Source organism: Watersipora subatra, chromosome 8, assembly GCF_963576615.1.
Source record: "Watersipora subatra chromosome 8, tzWatSuba1.1, whole genome shotgun sequence".
Classification (NCBI taxonomy): domain Eukaryota; kingdom Metazoa; phylum Bryozoa; class Gymnolaemata; order Cheilostomatida; family Watersiporidae; genus Watersipora; species Watersipora subatra.
Window position 1 is genome coordinate 36,900,727 of NC_088715.1, and position 18,208 is coordinate 36,918,934.

Here is an 18,208-nt window from a genome sequence, read left to right on the forward strand (position 1 = left end):
TCGGACTATGAAACTCACCTCTATATAAGCTGCATCTGCTTTATTTTCCAATAAACGATAATAAAACAATCCATAAGCCGCACCTTTGAATAGGCCGCAGAACTAAGGACTATGCTTTTTAACGTGGCAGCAACTTTCCTGTTTAAAACGGAACAGTGGAGAACGGCACCGTTTCGTATTATCCGACGCTTTTTAACTTAGTGCCTAACGGGACAGTACCGTGAGGCATTGTTTCGTATTTTCTTTCATCGCTAGAAGCGCACTAATCGGAGATTCCCGTTAGTGCGCCCTAGCGGTTAAAGAAAAAGCCACAGATTAGCCGCACCCTTATATAAGCCGCATGGCTCAAATCATCAGAAAAAAGTAGCGGCTAATAGTCCGAAAAGTACGGTAGTTTTTATTTGTGAACCACAGGTAGAAATGTGTAGGCGATATCAATAATGCAATTTGATCGCTTGCTGCCATTTGTTTCCTGGACTATCAATGACGTCAAGGTCACTGCCGAAGTGACCTATGTGGTACTGATATTATAATTCAAGTATTTATAGCACGCAGTGGCCATGGCTCCAGGTTGTTATTGCTTTTGGTTGGTAATAAAATTCATCACCACAATAATTATTATTCAATTTTATGACTTTCCCTATTAGACTGTCATCCTCATCAGTTACAAATTTAATGACTAAACTAATATCATCATCTTCCTAATTTTTCTAGGCTTTTCCACAAAAACTTATTATCTTAATTTGTTTTGCCATGCTGCTCAGTCGGTGTATTAGCTATAATGAGTTTAGCAAAAATTGCCCAATGAGCCAACCACACACGAAACTTGCCTGCATTTCTAATATGACGATTTTATTGTGAATATCAATGAACAAAGCCATTTAATTTCGCGTTTTCGCTCGTTCGTTATGATAGTTTAGTTTCGCTCATAAAATTTTCGCGAGAATGTGTTGCCGCGAAAATGCGAAAGTTAGATGCCACGAATACATAAGTGTCCTAAGGTAGCAGTGAGCATTTCTATACTCGCAGCGAGTGCCTTCGCACTAATTAAGCCAAGTGGCATCAAACTTCTTCAGATTGTACCGTTTCTCTGATTTTACCGTGTCTCAAATTATTCGAAGCATGGAAACGCATTGCTTATTGCTAGATTTTGTCTGGTCGCATCTGGGTAAGCAGATAACCATGTACCATGTACAACTGCGTGAGCCAAGCCTGTAGTCTTGTAGAGAAGATCTCCTTAGGTTTTTACAATATAGAATGTATGGCTGTTTTAGCCAGAGGCAAAGCAAGAACAAGTTGTATCACGCGGTGTGAATGGGAAAGATATGGGAGAAGAGACAACTGGTGAAACACTCAGTCAAGTGCCTGACGTGTCAAGTAGCCAATCAGGAGAGTTGATGAGTCAGACCAGGTGGGAGCAGCATCGCGCCTCGCTGACTTGCGCGAGGTTGTATTGTTTTCTGGAAACCCATTCATGTGGCCTTTTTTACTAGCATGTGACTTAGTTTACTAGTCAACATGTAGTCTATTTCACAATACTGTGGTCTGTTTCATTACTCCTTGACTACCACAAGTATATTACCTCTATCACAAGTATATTACCTCTATCACTAGTATATGACCTCTATAACTATTATATGACCTCTATCACTATTATATGACCTCTATCACTAGTATATGACCTCTATCACTAGTATATGACCTCTATCACTAGTATATGATCTCTATCACTAGTATATGGCATCTATCACTAGTATATGACCTCTATCGCTAGTATATGACCTCTATCACTAGTATATGGTATCTATCACTAGTATATGGTATCTATCACTAGTATATAGTATCTATCACTAGTATATGACCTCTATCACTATTATATTACCTCTATCACTAGTATATTATCTGTATTGTTATGGTAAGCCTTTTATAACTAGTATTTTTTCGAGTTGTTTGATAATTATACTCAGAGTTTGTATTGCTCAGAATCACTAGCAGTGGAGGGGACACCACAACTAGTTCAGAGTTAATAGACAGGCAGAGGCGGGAACTAATGGAATACATGAGGTCTTTGGAGTCACAAATTGGCGGTCTGGAGGCCTTGAAGGTGGGTGGCCAAGAGAACCTGCAAATGGATGGCCTAGTTGGCCGTCCATGCAGGTTGGCAGTAAAAATTGGCAGTCCCATGCACCATGAGAGATCGTCATGAGTAAGCAGTATGTGCATAGTTAATTATTGGAGCGGCAATGCGATCGAGTGATGTAGTGGTTAGCGTGCCAGTCTGTAAATCGGAGTATCTGAGTTGAATTCCTGTGCGAGGCAATTTTTTCCTAATGATTCTAGCGTGGCTTCGAACAGATGGACACTGCTCTTATTATAGTAAAGATTTAATGCCTACAAATCTGTGTCATCTAACATTTGACTATCTGTGTCATCTGTAACATCTGACTATCTGTGTCATCTGTAACATCTGACTATCTGTGTCATCTGTAACATCTGACTATTTGTGTCATCTGTAACATCTGACTATCTGTGTCATCTGTAACATCTGACTATCTGTGTCATCTGTAACATCTGACTATCTGTGTCATCTATAACATCTGACTATCTGTTTCATCTGTAACATCTGACTATCTGTGTCGTCTGTAACATCTGACTATTTGTGTCATCTGTAACATCTGACTATCTGTTTCATCTGTAACATCTGACTATCTGTGTCGTCTGTAACATCTGACTATCGGTGTCATCTATAACATATGACTCGTTTGAAACAATCGACTAAAAATAACCCGCTATCCTATGTAGATCATTGCTCTGCAATAGCTATGCCATGCTAATCCATGCTAATCCATGCTAATCCATGACAGGAATCTACAGATTTGTTATACAAACATCAAAACCAGATTGTCTGTCAAGAACAAAAACTGCTTTTGGCAAAATTATGAAAAAATCAAGATGTTTTTTTTTTGTCGAAAAATCATGCTTTAATCAACAATATAAATCAATTGTTTTTGTGCCAATACTGTTTAAATTAATTTACATATCTTTATTATGTTTACATATTATTTTTAATTAAAGGATTTCTATGTTTTGAAAAATTTCTGATATTGGAAGATACTTCATTTATTAAGGCAAAGCTTTGCTTAAGGTTTACTTGGAATGTTTTGTAATATTAATCAAGTAGTTAAATTACTTAAAATATTACTATATTTTAAGTATAGTCGTATGTACATCTGATCTCATGCCAAGATTTGATTGTACATGTATATGTAAAACAGTCTGTGTTTGGAACGGAAAGCAAAGTTTTTGAAATGTGAAGCTGGTGTTTGTGTAGAAGGACAAGGAGGAGCTTGACAAGGAAGAAAGCTTGACGGCAAAACTCGAAGCCAAGTTAGCTCTGGGAATGGATAGTATAGGTGAGATGGGTGCAGAGACAACTCGTAGTACCGCTGAGACAGCAACACAGGTGACTGTGGAAGACACAATGGAGCAAGCAACAGAAACCTCTATTAGGTACTTCAAATATTTGTAGTAATTGAAATGCAGTCTGCCTCTATTAGCAACTCTATTAGCAACTCTATTAGCAACTCTATTAGCAACTCTATTAGCAACTCTTTTAGCAACTCTATTAGCAACTCTCTTAGCAACTCTATTAGCAACTCTATTAGCAACTCTTTTAGCAACTCTTTTAGCAACTCTATTAGCAACTCTTTTAGCAACTCTCTTAGCAACTCTTTTAGCAACTCTATTAGCAACTCTTTTAGCAACTCTTTTAGCGACTCTATTAGCAACTCTATTAGCAACTCTATTAGCAACTCTATTAGCAACTCTATTAGCAACTCTATTAGCAACTCTCTTAGCAACTCTATTAGCAACTCTTTTAGCAACCCTTTTAGCAACTCTATTAGCAACTCTTTTAGCAACTCTATTAGCAACTCTTTTAGCAACTCTTTTAGCAACTCTCTTAGCAACTCTCTTAGCAACTCTATTAGCAACTCTTTTAGCAACCCTTTTAGCAACTCTATTAGCAACTCTTTTAGCAACTCTATTAGCAACTCTATTAGCAACTCTGTTAGCAACTCTATTAGCAACTCTATTAGCAACTCTTTTAGCGACTCTATTAGCAACTCTATTAGCAACTCTATTAGCAACTCTCTTAGCAACTCTATTAGCAACTCTTTTAGCAACTCTATTAGCAACTCTATTAGCAACTCTTTTAGCAACTCTCTTAGCAACTCTTTTAGCAACTCTATTAGCAACTCTTTTAGCAACTCTTTTAGCGACTCTATTAGCAACTCTATTAGCAACTCTATTAGCAACTCTATTAGCAACTCTATTAGCAACTCTATTAGCAACTCTCTTAGCAACTCTATTAGCAACTCTTTTAGCAACCCTTTTAGCAACTCTATTAGCAACTCTATTAGCAACTCTATTAGCAACTCTATTAGCAACTCTCTTAGCAACTCTTTTAGCAACTCTCTTAGCAACTCTATTAGCAACTCTATTAGCAACTCTATTAGCAACTCTATTAGCAACTCTTTTAGCAACCCTTTTAGCAACTCTATTAGCAACTCTATTAGCAACTCTATTAGCAACTCTATTAGCAACTCTATTAGCAACTCTATTAGCAACTCTATTAGCAACTCTATTAGCAACTCTCTTAGCAACTCTATTAGCAACTCTTTTAGCAACTCTATTAGCAACTCTATTAGCAACTCTATTAGCAACTCTCTTAGCAACTCTATTAGCAACTCTTTTAGCAACCCTTTTAGCAACTCTATTAGCAACTCTATTAGCAACTCTATTAGCAACTCTATTAGCAACTCTCTTAGCAACTCTTTTAGCAACTCTCTTAGCAACTCTATTAGCAACTCTATTAGCAACTCTATTAGCAACTCTATTAGCAACTCTTTTAGCAACCCTTTTAGCAACTCTATTAGCAACTCTATTAGCAACTCTCTTAGCAACTCTATTAGCAACTCTATTAGCAACTCTATTAGCAACTCTATTAGCAACTCTTTTAGCAACCCTTTTAGCAACTCTATTAGCAACTCTATTAGCAACTCTATTAGCAACTCTATTAGCAACTCTCTTAGCAACTCTTTTAGCAACTCTCTTAGCAACTCTATTAGCAACTCTATTAGCAACTCTATTAGCAACTCTATTAGCAACTCTATTAGCAACTCTATTAGCAACTCTATTAGCAACTCTATTAGCAACTCTATTAGCAACTCTTTTAGCAACTCTATTAGCAACTCTATTAGCAACTCTATTAGCAACTCTATTAGCAACTCTATTAGCAACTCTATTAGCAACTCTATTAGCAACTCTATTAGCAACTCTATTAGCAACTCTATTAGCAACTCTCTTAGCAACTCTATTAGCAACTCTATTAGCAACTCTTTTAGCAACTCTTTTAGCAACTCTATTAGCAACTCTATTAGCAACTCTATTAGCAACTCTCTTAGCAACTCTATTAGCAACTCTTTTAGCAACCCTTTTAGCAACTCTATTAGCAACTCTATTAGCAACTCTATTAGCAACTCTTTTAGCAACTCTTTTAGCAACCCTATTAGCAACTCTATTAGCAACTCTATTAGCAACTCTTTTAGCAACTCTATTAGCAACTCTATTAGCAACTCTATTAGCAACTCTTTTAGCAACTCTTTTAGCAACCCTATTAGCAACTCTATTAGCAACTCTTTTAGCAACCCTTTTAGCAACTCTATTAGCAACTCTATTAGCAACTCTTTTAGCAACTCTTTTAGCAACCCTATTAGCAACTCTATTAGCAACTCTATTAGCAACTCTATTAGCAACTCTATTAGCAACTCTCTTAGCAACTCTATTAGCAACTCTATTAGCAACTCTATTAGCAACTCTATTAGCAACTCTATTAGCAACTCTATTAGCAACTCTTTTAGCAACTCTTTTAGCAACTCTATTAGCAACTCTTTTAGCAACTCTATTAGCAACTCTATTAGCAACTCTGTTAGCAACTCTATTAGCAACTCTATTAGCAACTCTATTAGCAACTCTATTAGCAACTCTATTAACAACTCTATTAGCAACTCTATTAGCAACTCTATTAGCAACTCTATTAGCAACTCTATTAGCAACTCTATTAGCAACTCTATTAGCAACTCTATTAGCAACTCTATTAGCAACCCTATTAGCAACCCTTTTAGCAACTCTATTAGCAACTCTTTTAGCAACTCTATTAGCAACTCTTTTAGCAACTCTATTAGCAACTCTATTAGCAACTCTGTTAGCAACTCTATTAGCAACTCTATTAGCAACTCTATTAGCAACTCTATTAGCAACTCTATTAACAACTCTATTAGCAACTCTATTAGCAACTCTTTTAGCAACTCTATTAGCAACTCTATTAGCAACTCTTTTAGCAACTCTATTAGCAACTCTATTAGCAACTCTATTAGCAACTCTTTTAGCAACTCTTTTAGCAAACCTTTTAGCAACTCTATTAGCAACTCTTTTAGCAACTCTATTAGCAACTCTATTAGCAACTCTTTTAGCAACTCTATTAGCAACTCTATTAGCAACTCTGTTAGCAACTCTATTAGCAACTCTATTAGCAACTCTTTTAGCAACTCTTTTAGCAACCCTATTAGCAACTCTATTAGCAACTCTATTAGCAACTCTATTAGCAACTCTATTAGCAACTCTATTAGCAACTCTCTTAGCAACTCTATTAGCAACTCTTTTAGCAACTCTATTAGCAACTCTTTTAGCAACTCTATTAGCAACTCTATTAGCAACTCTATTAGCAACTCTTTTAGCAACTCTATTAGCAACTCTCTTAGCAACTCTATTAGCAACTCTTTTAGCAACTCTATTAGCAACTCTATTAGCAACTCTTTTAGCAACTCTATTAGCAACTCTATTAGCAACTCTTTTAGCAACTCTTTTAGCAACCCTATTAGCAACTCTATTAGCAACTCTTTTAGCAACTCTATTAGCAACTCTTTTAGCAACTCTATTAGCAACTCTATTAGCAACTCTATTAGCAACTCTTTTAGCAACTCTATTAGCAACTCTCTTAGCAACTCTATTAGCAACTCTTTTAGCAACTCTATTAGCAACTCTATTAGCAACTCTTTTAGCAACTCTATTAGCAACTCTATTAGCAACTCTTTTAGCAACCCTATTAGCAACTCTATTAGCAACTCTATTAGCAACTCTATTAGCAACTCTATTAGCAACTCTATTAGCAACTCTTTTAGCAACTCTCTTAGCAACTCTCTTAGCAACTCTATTAGCAACTCTTTTAGCAACTCTATTAGCAACTCTATTAGCAACTCTATTAGCAACTCTATTAGCAACCCTTTTAGCAACTCTATTAGCAACCCTTTTAGCAACCCTTTTAGCAACTCTATTAGCAACTCTTTTAGCAACTCTATTAGCAACTCTATTAGCAACTCTGTTAGCAACTCTATTAGCAACTCTATTAGCAACTCTATTAGCAACTCTATTAGCAACTCTTTTAGCAACTCTTTTAGCAACCCTATTAGCAACTCTATTAGCAACTCTATTAGCAACTCTATTAGCAACTCTATTAGCAACTCTATTAGCAACCCTTTTAGCAACTCTATTAGCAACTCTATTAGCAACTCTTTTAGCAACTCTTTTAGCAACCCTATTAGTAACTCTATTAGCAACTCTATTAGCAACTCTATTAGCAACTCTATTAGCAACTCTATTAGCAACCCTTTTAGCAACTCTATTAGCAACCCTTTTAGCAACTCTATTAGCAACTCTTTTAGCAACTCTATTAGCAACTCTATTAGCAACTCTGTTAGCAACTCTATTAGCAACTCTTTTAGCAACTCTATTAGCAACTCTATTAGCAACTCTTTTAGCAACTCTTTTAGCAACCCTATTAGCAACTCTATTAGCAACTCTTTTAGCAACCCTTTTAGCAACTCTATTAGCAACTCTATTAGCAACTCTTTTAGCAACTCTTTTAGCAACCCTATTAGCAACTCTATTAGCAACTCTATTAGCAACTCTATTAGCAACCCTTTTAGCAACCCTATTAGCAACTCTATTAGCAACTCTATTAGCAACTCTATTAGCAACTCTATTAGCAACTCTATTAGCAACTCTATTAGCAACTCTATTAGCAACTCTATTAGCAACTCTTTTAGCAACTCTTTTAGCAACCCTATTAGCAACTCTATTAGCAACTCTATTAGCAACTCTATTAGCAACTCTATTAGCAACTCTCTTAGCAACTCTATTAGCAACTCTTTTAGCAACCCTTTTAGCAACTCTATTAGCAACTCTATTAGCAACTCTATTAGCAACTCTTTTAGCAACTCTATTAGCAACTCTATTAGCAACTCTATTAGCAACTCTATTAGCAACTCTTTTAGCAACTCTATTAGCAACTCTATTAGCAACTCTATTAGCAACTCTTTTAGCAACTCTTTTAGCAACCCTATTAGCAACTCTATTAGCAACTCTATTAGCAACTCTATTAGCAACTCTATTAGCAACTCTTTTAGCAACTCTTTTAGCAACCCTATTAGCAACTCTATTAGCAACTCTATTAGCAACTCTATTAGCAACTCTATTAGCAACTCTCTTAGCAACTCTATTAGCAACTCTATTAGCAACTCTATTAGCAACTCTATTAGCAACTCTATTAGCAACTCTATTAGCAACTCTTTTAGCAACTCTTTTAGCAACCCTATTAGCAACTCTATTAGCAACTCTATTAGCAACTCTATTAGCAACTCTATTAGCAACTCTCTTAGCAACTCTATTAGCAACTCTTTTAGCAACCCTTTTAGCAACTCTATTAGCAACTCTATTAGCAACCCTTTTAGCAACTCTTTTAGCAACTCTTTTAGCAACCCTATTAGCAACTCTATTAGCAACTCTATTAGCAACTCTTTTAGCAACTCTATTAGCAACTCTATTAGCAACTCTATTAGCAACTCTTTTAGCAACTCTTTTAGCAACCCTATTAGCAACTCTATTAGCAACTCTTTTAGCAACCCTTTTAGCAACTCTATTAGCAACTCTATTAGCAACTCTATTAGCAACTCTATTAGCAACTCTATTAGCAACTCTATTAGCAACTCTATTAGCAACTCTCTTAGCAACTCTATTAGCAACTCTTTTAGCAACCCTTTTAGCAACTCTATTAGCAACTCTATTAGCAACTCTATTAGCAACTCTTTTAGCAACTCTTTTAGCAACCCTATTAGCAACTCTATTAGCAACTCTATTAGCAACTCTTTTAGCAACTCTATTAGCAACTCTATTAGCGACTCTATTAGCAACTCTATTAGCAACTCTTTTAGCAACTCTTTTAGCAACCCTATTAGCAACTCTATTAGCAACTCTATTAGCAACTCTATTAGCAACTCTATTAGCAACTCTCTTAGCAACTCTATTAGCAACTCTATTAGCAACTCTATTAGCAACTCTATTAGCAACTCTATTAGCAACTCTCTTAGCAACTCTATTAGCAACTCTATTAGCAACTCTATTAGCAACTCTATTAGCAACTCTATTAGCAACTCTATTAGCAACTCTTTTAGCAACTCTATTAGCAACTCTATTAGCAACTCTATTAGCAACTCTATTAGCAACTCTTTTAGCAACTCTTTTAGCAACTCTATTAGCAACTCTATTAGCAACTCTATTAGCAACTCTATTAGCAACTCTATTAGCAACTCTATTAGCAACTCTATTAGCAACTCTATTAGCAACTCTATTAGCAACTCTATTAGCAACTCTATTAGCAACTCTATTAGCAACTCTATTAGCAACTCTATTAGCAACTCTATTAGCAACTCTATTAGCAACTCTATTAGCAACTCTATTAGCAACTCTATTAGCAACTCTTTTAGCAACTCTATTAGCAACTCTATTAGCAACTCTATTAGCAACTCTATTAGCAACTCTATTAGCAACTCTATTAGCAACTCTATTAGCAACTCTATTAGCAACTCTATTAGCAACTCTATTAGCAACTCTATTAGCAACTCTATTAGCAACTCTATTAGCAACTCTCTTAGCAACCCTTTTAGCAACTCTATTAGCAACTCTATTAGCAACTCTATTAGCAACTCTATTAGCAACTCTATTAGCAACTCTATTAGCAACTCTATTAGCAACTCTATTAGCAACTCTATTAGCAACTCTATTAGCAACTCTATTAGCAACTCTATTAGCAACTCTTTTAGCAACTCTATTAGCAACTCTTTTAGCAACTCTATTAGCAACTCTATTAGCAACTCTATTAGCAACTCTATTAGCAACTCTATTAGCAACTCTATTAGCAACTCTTTTAGCAACTCTATTAGCAACTCTTTTAGCAACTCTATTAGCAACTCTATTAGCAACTCTATTAGCAACTCTATTAGCAACTCTCTTAGCAACCCTTTTAGCAACTCTATTAGCAACTCTATTAGCAACCCTTTTAGCAACTCTATTAGCAACTCTATTAGCAACTCTATTAGCAACTCTATTAGCAACTCTATTAGCAACTCTATTAGCAACTCTATTAGCAACTCTATTAGCAACTCTTTTAGCAACTCTTTTAGCGACTCTATTAGCAACTCTATTAGCAACTCTTTTAGCAACTCTATTAGCAACTCTATTAGCAACCCTTTTAGCAACTCTATTAGCAACTCTTTTAGCAACTCTTTTAGCAACTCTATTAGCAACTCTATTAGCAACTCTTTTAGCAACTCTATTAGCAACTCTATTAGCAACTCTATTAGCAACTCTATTAGCAACTCTATTAGCAACTCTATTAGCAACTCTATTAGCAACTCTATTAGCAACTCTTTTAGCAACTCTATTAGCAACTCTATTAGCAACCCTATACCAATACGTAGGTATTGGTATAGGGTTGCTAATAAACATAGGTATTGGTATAGGTAATAAAAATAGGTCTTGGTATAGGTAATAGACATAGGTATTAGAATAGGTAATGGACATAGGTATTGGTATAGGTAATGGACATAGGTATTGGTATAGGTAATATACATAGGTATTGGTATAGGTAATAGATGTAGGTATTGGTATAGGTAATAGACATAATTATTGGTATAGGTAATAAACATAGGTATTGGTATAGGAAATAGACATAGGTATTGGTATAGGTAATGGACATAGGTATTGGTATAGGTAATAGACATGAGTATTGGTAATTTTCATTTCTCGTTTTATTTTTGGAGTACTTGTTTGAAAGGTTATGAAATCTTGTGCTGTTCGTTAGTTCTTGTTACTAGTCCTTTTTGGCAGTCCTGTGTGTCTCGTGTGCCGTTTGAGAGATCATCATGTCTAATCATTATGCGCACAATTATTCCATGATGCTTCAAGGTTTCTGACTAGAGCATTGGTTGGCGCATTGGTTGAGTTCAGTTCTTGCTCGATGCATTTTTTCCCCAACGCTCGTAAGCGCTGTTTTGGACGAATATGGCTCTTATTATAGTGAAAATTAAATTATTGTATAGAAAACCCGAGTTTAACCGTGATAACCGTTTATGAAGTAGAAATTTTTCATACTATCTGTCTGAACACAATGTTAGTAACTTTACTTTCATACTAGTTGCTATCACAATAGTAATATTAATATAATAATATCACCATAATAATACTAGAAATTCCACTGTCATACAGCCCACGACCAAAGTAATAATGGAAAAAAGAAAGGGTACTGATGGTTGTTGAAAAAGTAGTTCTCAGCAGGAATTGACAGAGTATAATGTAAATGAGACTTAGACCTGTAGACTGTAAAGCTGTAGACCTAAACTACTGTACGTAATTTAACTAACAACAGCAATAATGAAATATGTTTATTATATCTCTGAAATGCAATATTAAAAGTAAAATATATTGTAATATACAGTTTGAAAGATGGTTGTGTTGAATGTAGAACGGTTTTGACAGTGATATGTAACAGAAATAAATATTAATAAAATAAATATTTAACTATCTCAAACTTATGTTTCACAATAATAAAATAAATATTAATTCAAACTGTAGACCTAACCTACTGTACGTAATTTAACTAACAACAACAATGCCAACAATAATGAAATATGTTTATTATATCTCTGAAATGCAATATTAAAAGTTAAACGGCAAGCTGATGTGTAATATACAGTTTGAAAGTTGGTTGTGTTGTGAATGTAGAATGGTTTTTACAGCGATATGTAACAGAAAGCAAGCGTTGGCATTTACGCGTCTGGAAGTTTTATGCAAACTGGAGTGAAATAAAGAAATATTCTTGTTATAAAAGGGCGTTGTAGTAACGCCCTACCTTGTAGATAAGAAGTAAAGAAATCTGGCTGTTGTTCTAGATAATTTGAAAAACCTTCGGTAATTGGACAAAAACGTAGGCTGATAAACTGTGTACCACATTTTCGTACCTGTAAATCGATCTATGCCTCAAACAGTACACAAACCTTCTTGGCAATTAAACAATGCCATAGACTGGTGAAATGAGCACGTTTTTCTCGTGCTGAATTGCGCACTGCTAAATAGTTCTACTATCTGTCGCACGGCTTTATTGGCGTTTCATAGGTCGGTCGAAACTATTAATAAACCAAGCTGTTCAAGCGTTTTGTGGCGATTTTTGGCAGAATTAATCTATCTATTTATGTATAATCCGATCAGATGGGTTAGTTTTAGGAATTTGCGGTAACCTTTCAAAGGCTTGGTAACATATTTAAATAGATTTATATGCGTTTTGTATCGTTATTATACTAAACGACTTTACTGAAAAATAGTTAAATTTGTTGATAGGATTTCGTAACAAGAGTTTGGTGACGGCCGTTAACGGATAATTCTTCGGGAGTTGTGTGCACATGTGCATTTATCATAAATCTCCCAATAAATCGCTTCGCTCTCGTTTGGTCGTGGGATTAATATAATAATATCACAATAATAATATTAATATAATAATATAACAATAATAATATTAATATAATAATATCACGATAATAATATTAATATAATAATATCACAATAATAATATTAATGTAATAATATCACGATAATAATATTAATATAATAATATCACGATAATAATAACTAATAACAAAATAACAAGTTAATTTTGTTCTTGCAAGCGAATAGCTTCAATTTTGCCTCAAGACAAATATCGCTGCTATAGGTCCGAGTCGAACTCAGATATTACACAGAGACGCCCGAATGAATCAACATGGGCCTGGTACTTGAGGCAGAAAGCTTCTGTAGGTGAGAGCATTAAACAAAAATTAGACCAAATCACTTCGGCTGAGAGAGGATATGAGCTTAACTCGGAGTTCTTCTCCCCGACTCATGGGGTACCCGGCTCGTTAAAGTCACCTTCATATGCCTCGGCTGCAGCACAGCCTCAAGAGTTGCCACCGAATCTCGACAGCTTGAGTCCTCTTTGTCGGCCTGTGCCCTCAGAAATTCTCACAGACTACAGAGAAGCAGCAGCTCAGAAAACTACTCCACCCCCACCTGGTTACATTTCTGTAAGTCAGCGAGAGGCTTTGGCTAGAGGAGAGTCTGTTTCACCGATTCTCAAGTCCTCAGGTATTTTCACCATTCACATCTGTCTCATCGAGTCATATCTGTGCATGAGTTGTAACTTATGAATAGTAGCACCAAGGCAGTCCGCTGCTTCATGAGAGATCGTTAGGTCTAATGATTATGTACAATTATTCTTAAATGAGGAGAGGTGGTTGAGTGGTGCAGATGGTTAGTATGCTTGCTTGGGGGCCGAATATATGGGTTTGATTCCCGGCTGGTGCAATATTTTCTCCTAACGTTTTTGGCGTGGCTTCGGATGCACATGTCTCTTACTGTAGTAAAGATTTGAAGTCGTTAAAACTCTTTCGTCGTTGAAATGTCTTTCTGTCTTTAATGTTTGTTTTAAGTACTCTCCGCAGAAAGTAGTTTCCTGCATATATTTTTCGTCGTTTTTGAAACAGTTTTGTACATGTAAGTGAAGGCGAGGAGGCTGGTGAAAACTAAAATTAAAGTTTTAGAATATATAAATACACAAAATCTAAACTAATTTAAATCTTACTTTGTTTAAGTTAGAGTAAGTTATTCCGTAATGTAAGTAAGGTGTCTCTATCACCGGGTCCGACTCTGAACCCATGCATTTCCAAATCTAGATTTGCTATCCTCGGTCTCTCAAGAATCAATAAAAGAAATCAATTAATCAATCAATTTTTATTGATAAAATCTTGATTAGTTATTCTTTTACATATCATTTAGCTTTTTATGCTTTTACTGACCGTCTTTGTTTGACTGCTATGAATAAATTATTGTGTTTTTAGGCTGTGAAATGAATTAAATGAACTACAGTGTATTGTAGGAATATTTGCCCTTACTGATAATAGTTATAACATACAGAGCAGATCTTGGAATTGTTTAAATTTAAATGTCGAGATTTTCTTTATCACAACAAAATGTAATATAACAGCTAATAGTAAAAGGCTAACGATTACATTGTGCTGTTTTTTTGTACTTTATATAGTTGACTGCTTTTATTTAAAGATTAAATGAGACTCTGATATGCTGTGATGTGCTTGTCTATCGAGCAAAGTTTTATGATGCTCACTGTGCAATTATTTATATACATGTGCATAACAACAACGAGCTGTAATAGCTGATACAAATGGACTTACTCCTTTATCTTAATGTCATTTGGTAATCATGAGAAAGGGTCAGTCAATAAGTAGTGGGAACTTTCGCTCTATTATATATAGCAGTTTTATGTTTTTGAGTTCCTTATAAAAGGGAGTTTTCATCACCTTGCCTAAAAATTTAACATTTTATTAATTCTAACTTTTGATATTATTTATATTCAAAATGGCCACCAAACTAAAAACAAGCTCACTTATAGAGCAAAGAGCTGATATATAAGATTTTTGTCAGTGAAAGGTGTAAAACCAAGTGTCATACACAATAGAAAGAAAGAACTGTATTATAGGGAAAGCTGCGTGTGACAAAAAAGCTGCAATAGGTTGGTTAATGATCTTAAGAATGGGCGAGGCGACATTACTGATGAACCAACAAGTGGTAGACCAGTGGATGTTTCAACTTCACACACAGGAGCTGAGGTGGTGAAACAGATTAAACCTGATAGAAGACTCAATATAGATTATGTTGCTGAGACCATAGACATACTACCCTAGGACACTTATATTTCGCTAGTATTTAGTTTTGTGAGTAGCACACAGAGTAAAATTTCGCAGCAACTCAATTTCGCAGCTCTGATGAGTGCGAAAATATAGTGATGTGAAAATAAATGCAGTGGAACAAACATAATTAGATTCCTCAGGTTCAGTTCACCGATAAAAAAAAATTTCAATTTGCGACTAGTTTGTAATTGTGAACCGCAGGTAGAATGGTGTGGGCAAGGTCGATAATGCAATTTGATCGCTTGCTGCCATTTGTTTCTTGGACTATCAACAGGCCCGTTTTCACTGGGGCGGCTGAGCCGCCCCAACTTTTTGGGAATTTTTTACCGTAAGTACAGTCCAACTCGGATAACTCGCCCTCAGATAAAATGTAACATTTCATCTCAAACACAAGGTTAACTCAAACGGCTTTGTTTGGTCAGTTCCAACGCAATGATAAATTCCTTCAGATAACTCGACCTCAACATCATTTATTCGAAAAGTTATTTGCCCAACGGCCATGGACACGGTTTTTATCGCTGTAGAATATCACTTCATTCCAAGCCATAGAGACAAACATCAACTTCTAGTAGTTCTTAGGCATCATTATTATCATCATCAGAGGCAAAATATTTTTGTTAACGACTTTTATAAAGGTTTGCAAAAGATTAGGTTTTATCAAACACCCGCTTGGCCATGTCCCATCGAAAGCGTAAAAGCCTCCGAATGAACTTAAGATAAAATCCGCAAAATTGATCTTTGTTAAAACGCTCAAAAGAAAAATATGTCTTTTTTCTGAGCGTTTTAACTGCAGTCAAGTTTTGCCTATTTTAATTTAAAAACGTCTCCTCAGTCACATCACTTAAAACAAAACAAATCTCAAAAAATTACAAGTTATTGAAGAGGTGTCAGTGGTGAATCCAAACCTTTCCAGAGCCATGCTGCTTGTGTAGTACTGCGAGTGTCAGTGTGTCTTATTTTCTTTCAACACACGGTGCTCACTGCATTGATTGATGTCCCCAACAAACGATAACGCTACTAATGCGTGTGCATTGACATCAAGTTCCTATCATTATAAATCATTCTTAATAGGAAAATAATCATAATTAATTGCAAAATAATAACGTAATAAATTTTGACAGTCATATTATTTTGTTGGTTTATATTTTAACGATGCTATAGTGGTCGTTAAAAACGTTAAAATAAATGTCGTTATAAAATTCCATTCTACAGTATCAATGAACAAAGCTATTTAGTTTCGCTTTTTTCGCTCGTTTGTTATGATAGTTTAGTTTCGCACATGAAACTTTCGCCAGAGGATGACACCGCGAAAACGCAAAAGTTAGATGCCGCGAATACATAAGTGTCCTAGGGTACATGAAACTGCACATAATGCTGAGACCGTGGACATGCTACATGAAACTCCACATAATGCTGCGAGCGTGGACATACTACATGAAACTCCACATAATGCCGAGACCATGGACATACTACATCAAACTGCACACAATGCTGAGACCATGGACATTTGACAAAAAATTGCACACAATGCTGAGATCATGGACATACTACATAAAACTGCACACAATATTGTCCATGATAAGCTAGCCTTCAACAGAGTCAGCGCTCGGTGGGTACCCGAGATGCTGACTGATGATCACAAGCACAGCGTGATCCATTCTGGGAAGACCCAGAATGGAAGTCTGAGTCTCCTTATAGTCCAGATCTGGCACGAAATAATTTTCATTTTTTCCGACCATTTAAAAACTACATGAAAGGCAATCACTTCACTACTGATGCAGTCATTATTGAAGCAGTTTGTAAATGGTTTAGAACCCAGCCGCCAAAATTTATTTCTGCAGGAATTGAGAACCAACCTTGTAGGAAGGTGGAACTAAAAAGGAGACTATGTTGAAAAGTGAGAAAAAATGCAAAGTTTTATCTTATTGTTCTAAACTGTTATGACAAAATTCTCACTATTTATTGGCTGACTCTCGTAATTCCCACTATTTATTGGCTGACCCTCATAATTCCCACTATTTATTGACTTACCCTCGTAATTCCCACTATTTATTGGCTGTCCCTCGTAATTCCCACTATTTATTGACTGACCCTCGTAATTCCCACTATTTATTGTTTGACCTTCGTAATTCCCACTATTTATTGGCTGTCCCTCGTAATTCCCACTATTTATTGTCTGACCCTCATAATATGTTAGATCCTTTTCCAAACTTCGCTCTTTGCTCCATTGTTGATGTATCATTCAATCTAACGTATTCATTTCAGCTGCTAGCAAGTCCTCATCGTTATATGCCATGTGCTATGCATTCTGCTGGTTACTTAAGCCCTAGATCAGACATGTATCATGTGACTACACTTTGGTAGGTTCTAGACTAGAGAATGCCACCCAGGTGCAGAGCGAATACCTACCAGTTCAGGAGAGGGAACGGTTGCTACAAGCCCCTTTAAGTATATCTGAAGATGCACATCAGAGCTCAATTTATGGTATGTTGTATCTGTATTGTGTGAAAGACCCAGCTGGTTTGTTAAAAAGAGGTTAGACTAATGAGTGACTCCTTGGATGCCATCATCTTTGGTGACTCCTTGGACACCATCATCTCTGGTGACTCTTTGGACACCATCATCTCTGGGGACTCCTTGGACACTGGAGATGATGGTGACTCATTGGACACCATCATCTCTGGTGACTCTTTGGACACCCACTATCTCTGGTTACTCCTTGGACACCATCATCTCTGGTTACTCCTTAGACACCATCATCTCTGGTGACTCCTTGGACACTGGAGATGATGGTGACTCATTGGACACCATCATCTCTTGTGACTTCTTGGACATCATCATCTCTGGTGACTCCATGGACACCACCATCTCTTGTGACTCCTTGGACACCATCATCTCTGGTGACTTCTTGGAAACCAGAGATGATGGTGACTCATTGGACACCATCATCTCTGGTCAGGTGATTCCTTATAATATATATTTGTTTTCTATAACGAGTATATATATATATATATATATAT

At 36.0% G+C, this 18,208-nt stretch overlaps 1 protein-coding gene across 1 annotated transcript in view; it reads left to right on the forward strand.

Annotated features, from left to right (window-relative positions):
* LOC137401579 (centrosomal protein of 295 kDa-like) overlaps positions 1-18,208 on the forward strand; it is a 77,115-nt gene that overhangs the window by 16,748 nt on the left and 42,159 nt on the right. Inside the window, exons 10-14 of the mRNA XM_068088006.1 lie at positions 1,275-1,411; positions 1,984-2,104; positions 3,332-3,510; positions 13,160-13,569; positions 17,553-17,672. Of these exons, the coding sequence (XP_067944107.1) occupies positions 1,275-1,411; positions 1,984-2,104; positions 3,332-3,510; positions 13,160-13,569; positions 17,553-17,672 (967 nt within the window). The remainder of the gene's footprint in view (positions 1-1,274; positions 1,412-1,983; positions 2,105-3,331; positions 3,511-13,159; positions 13,570-17,552; positions 17,673-18,208) is intronic.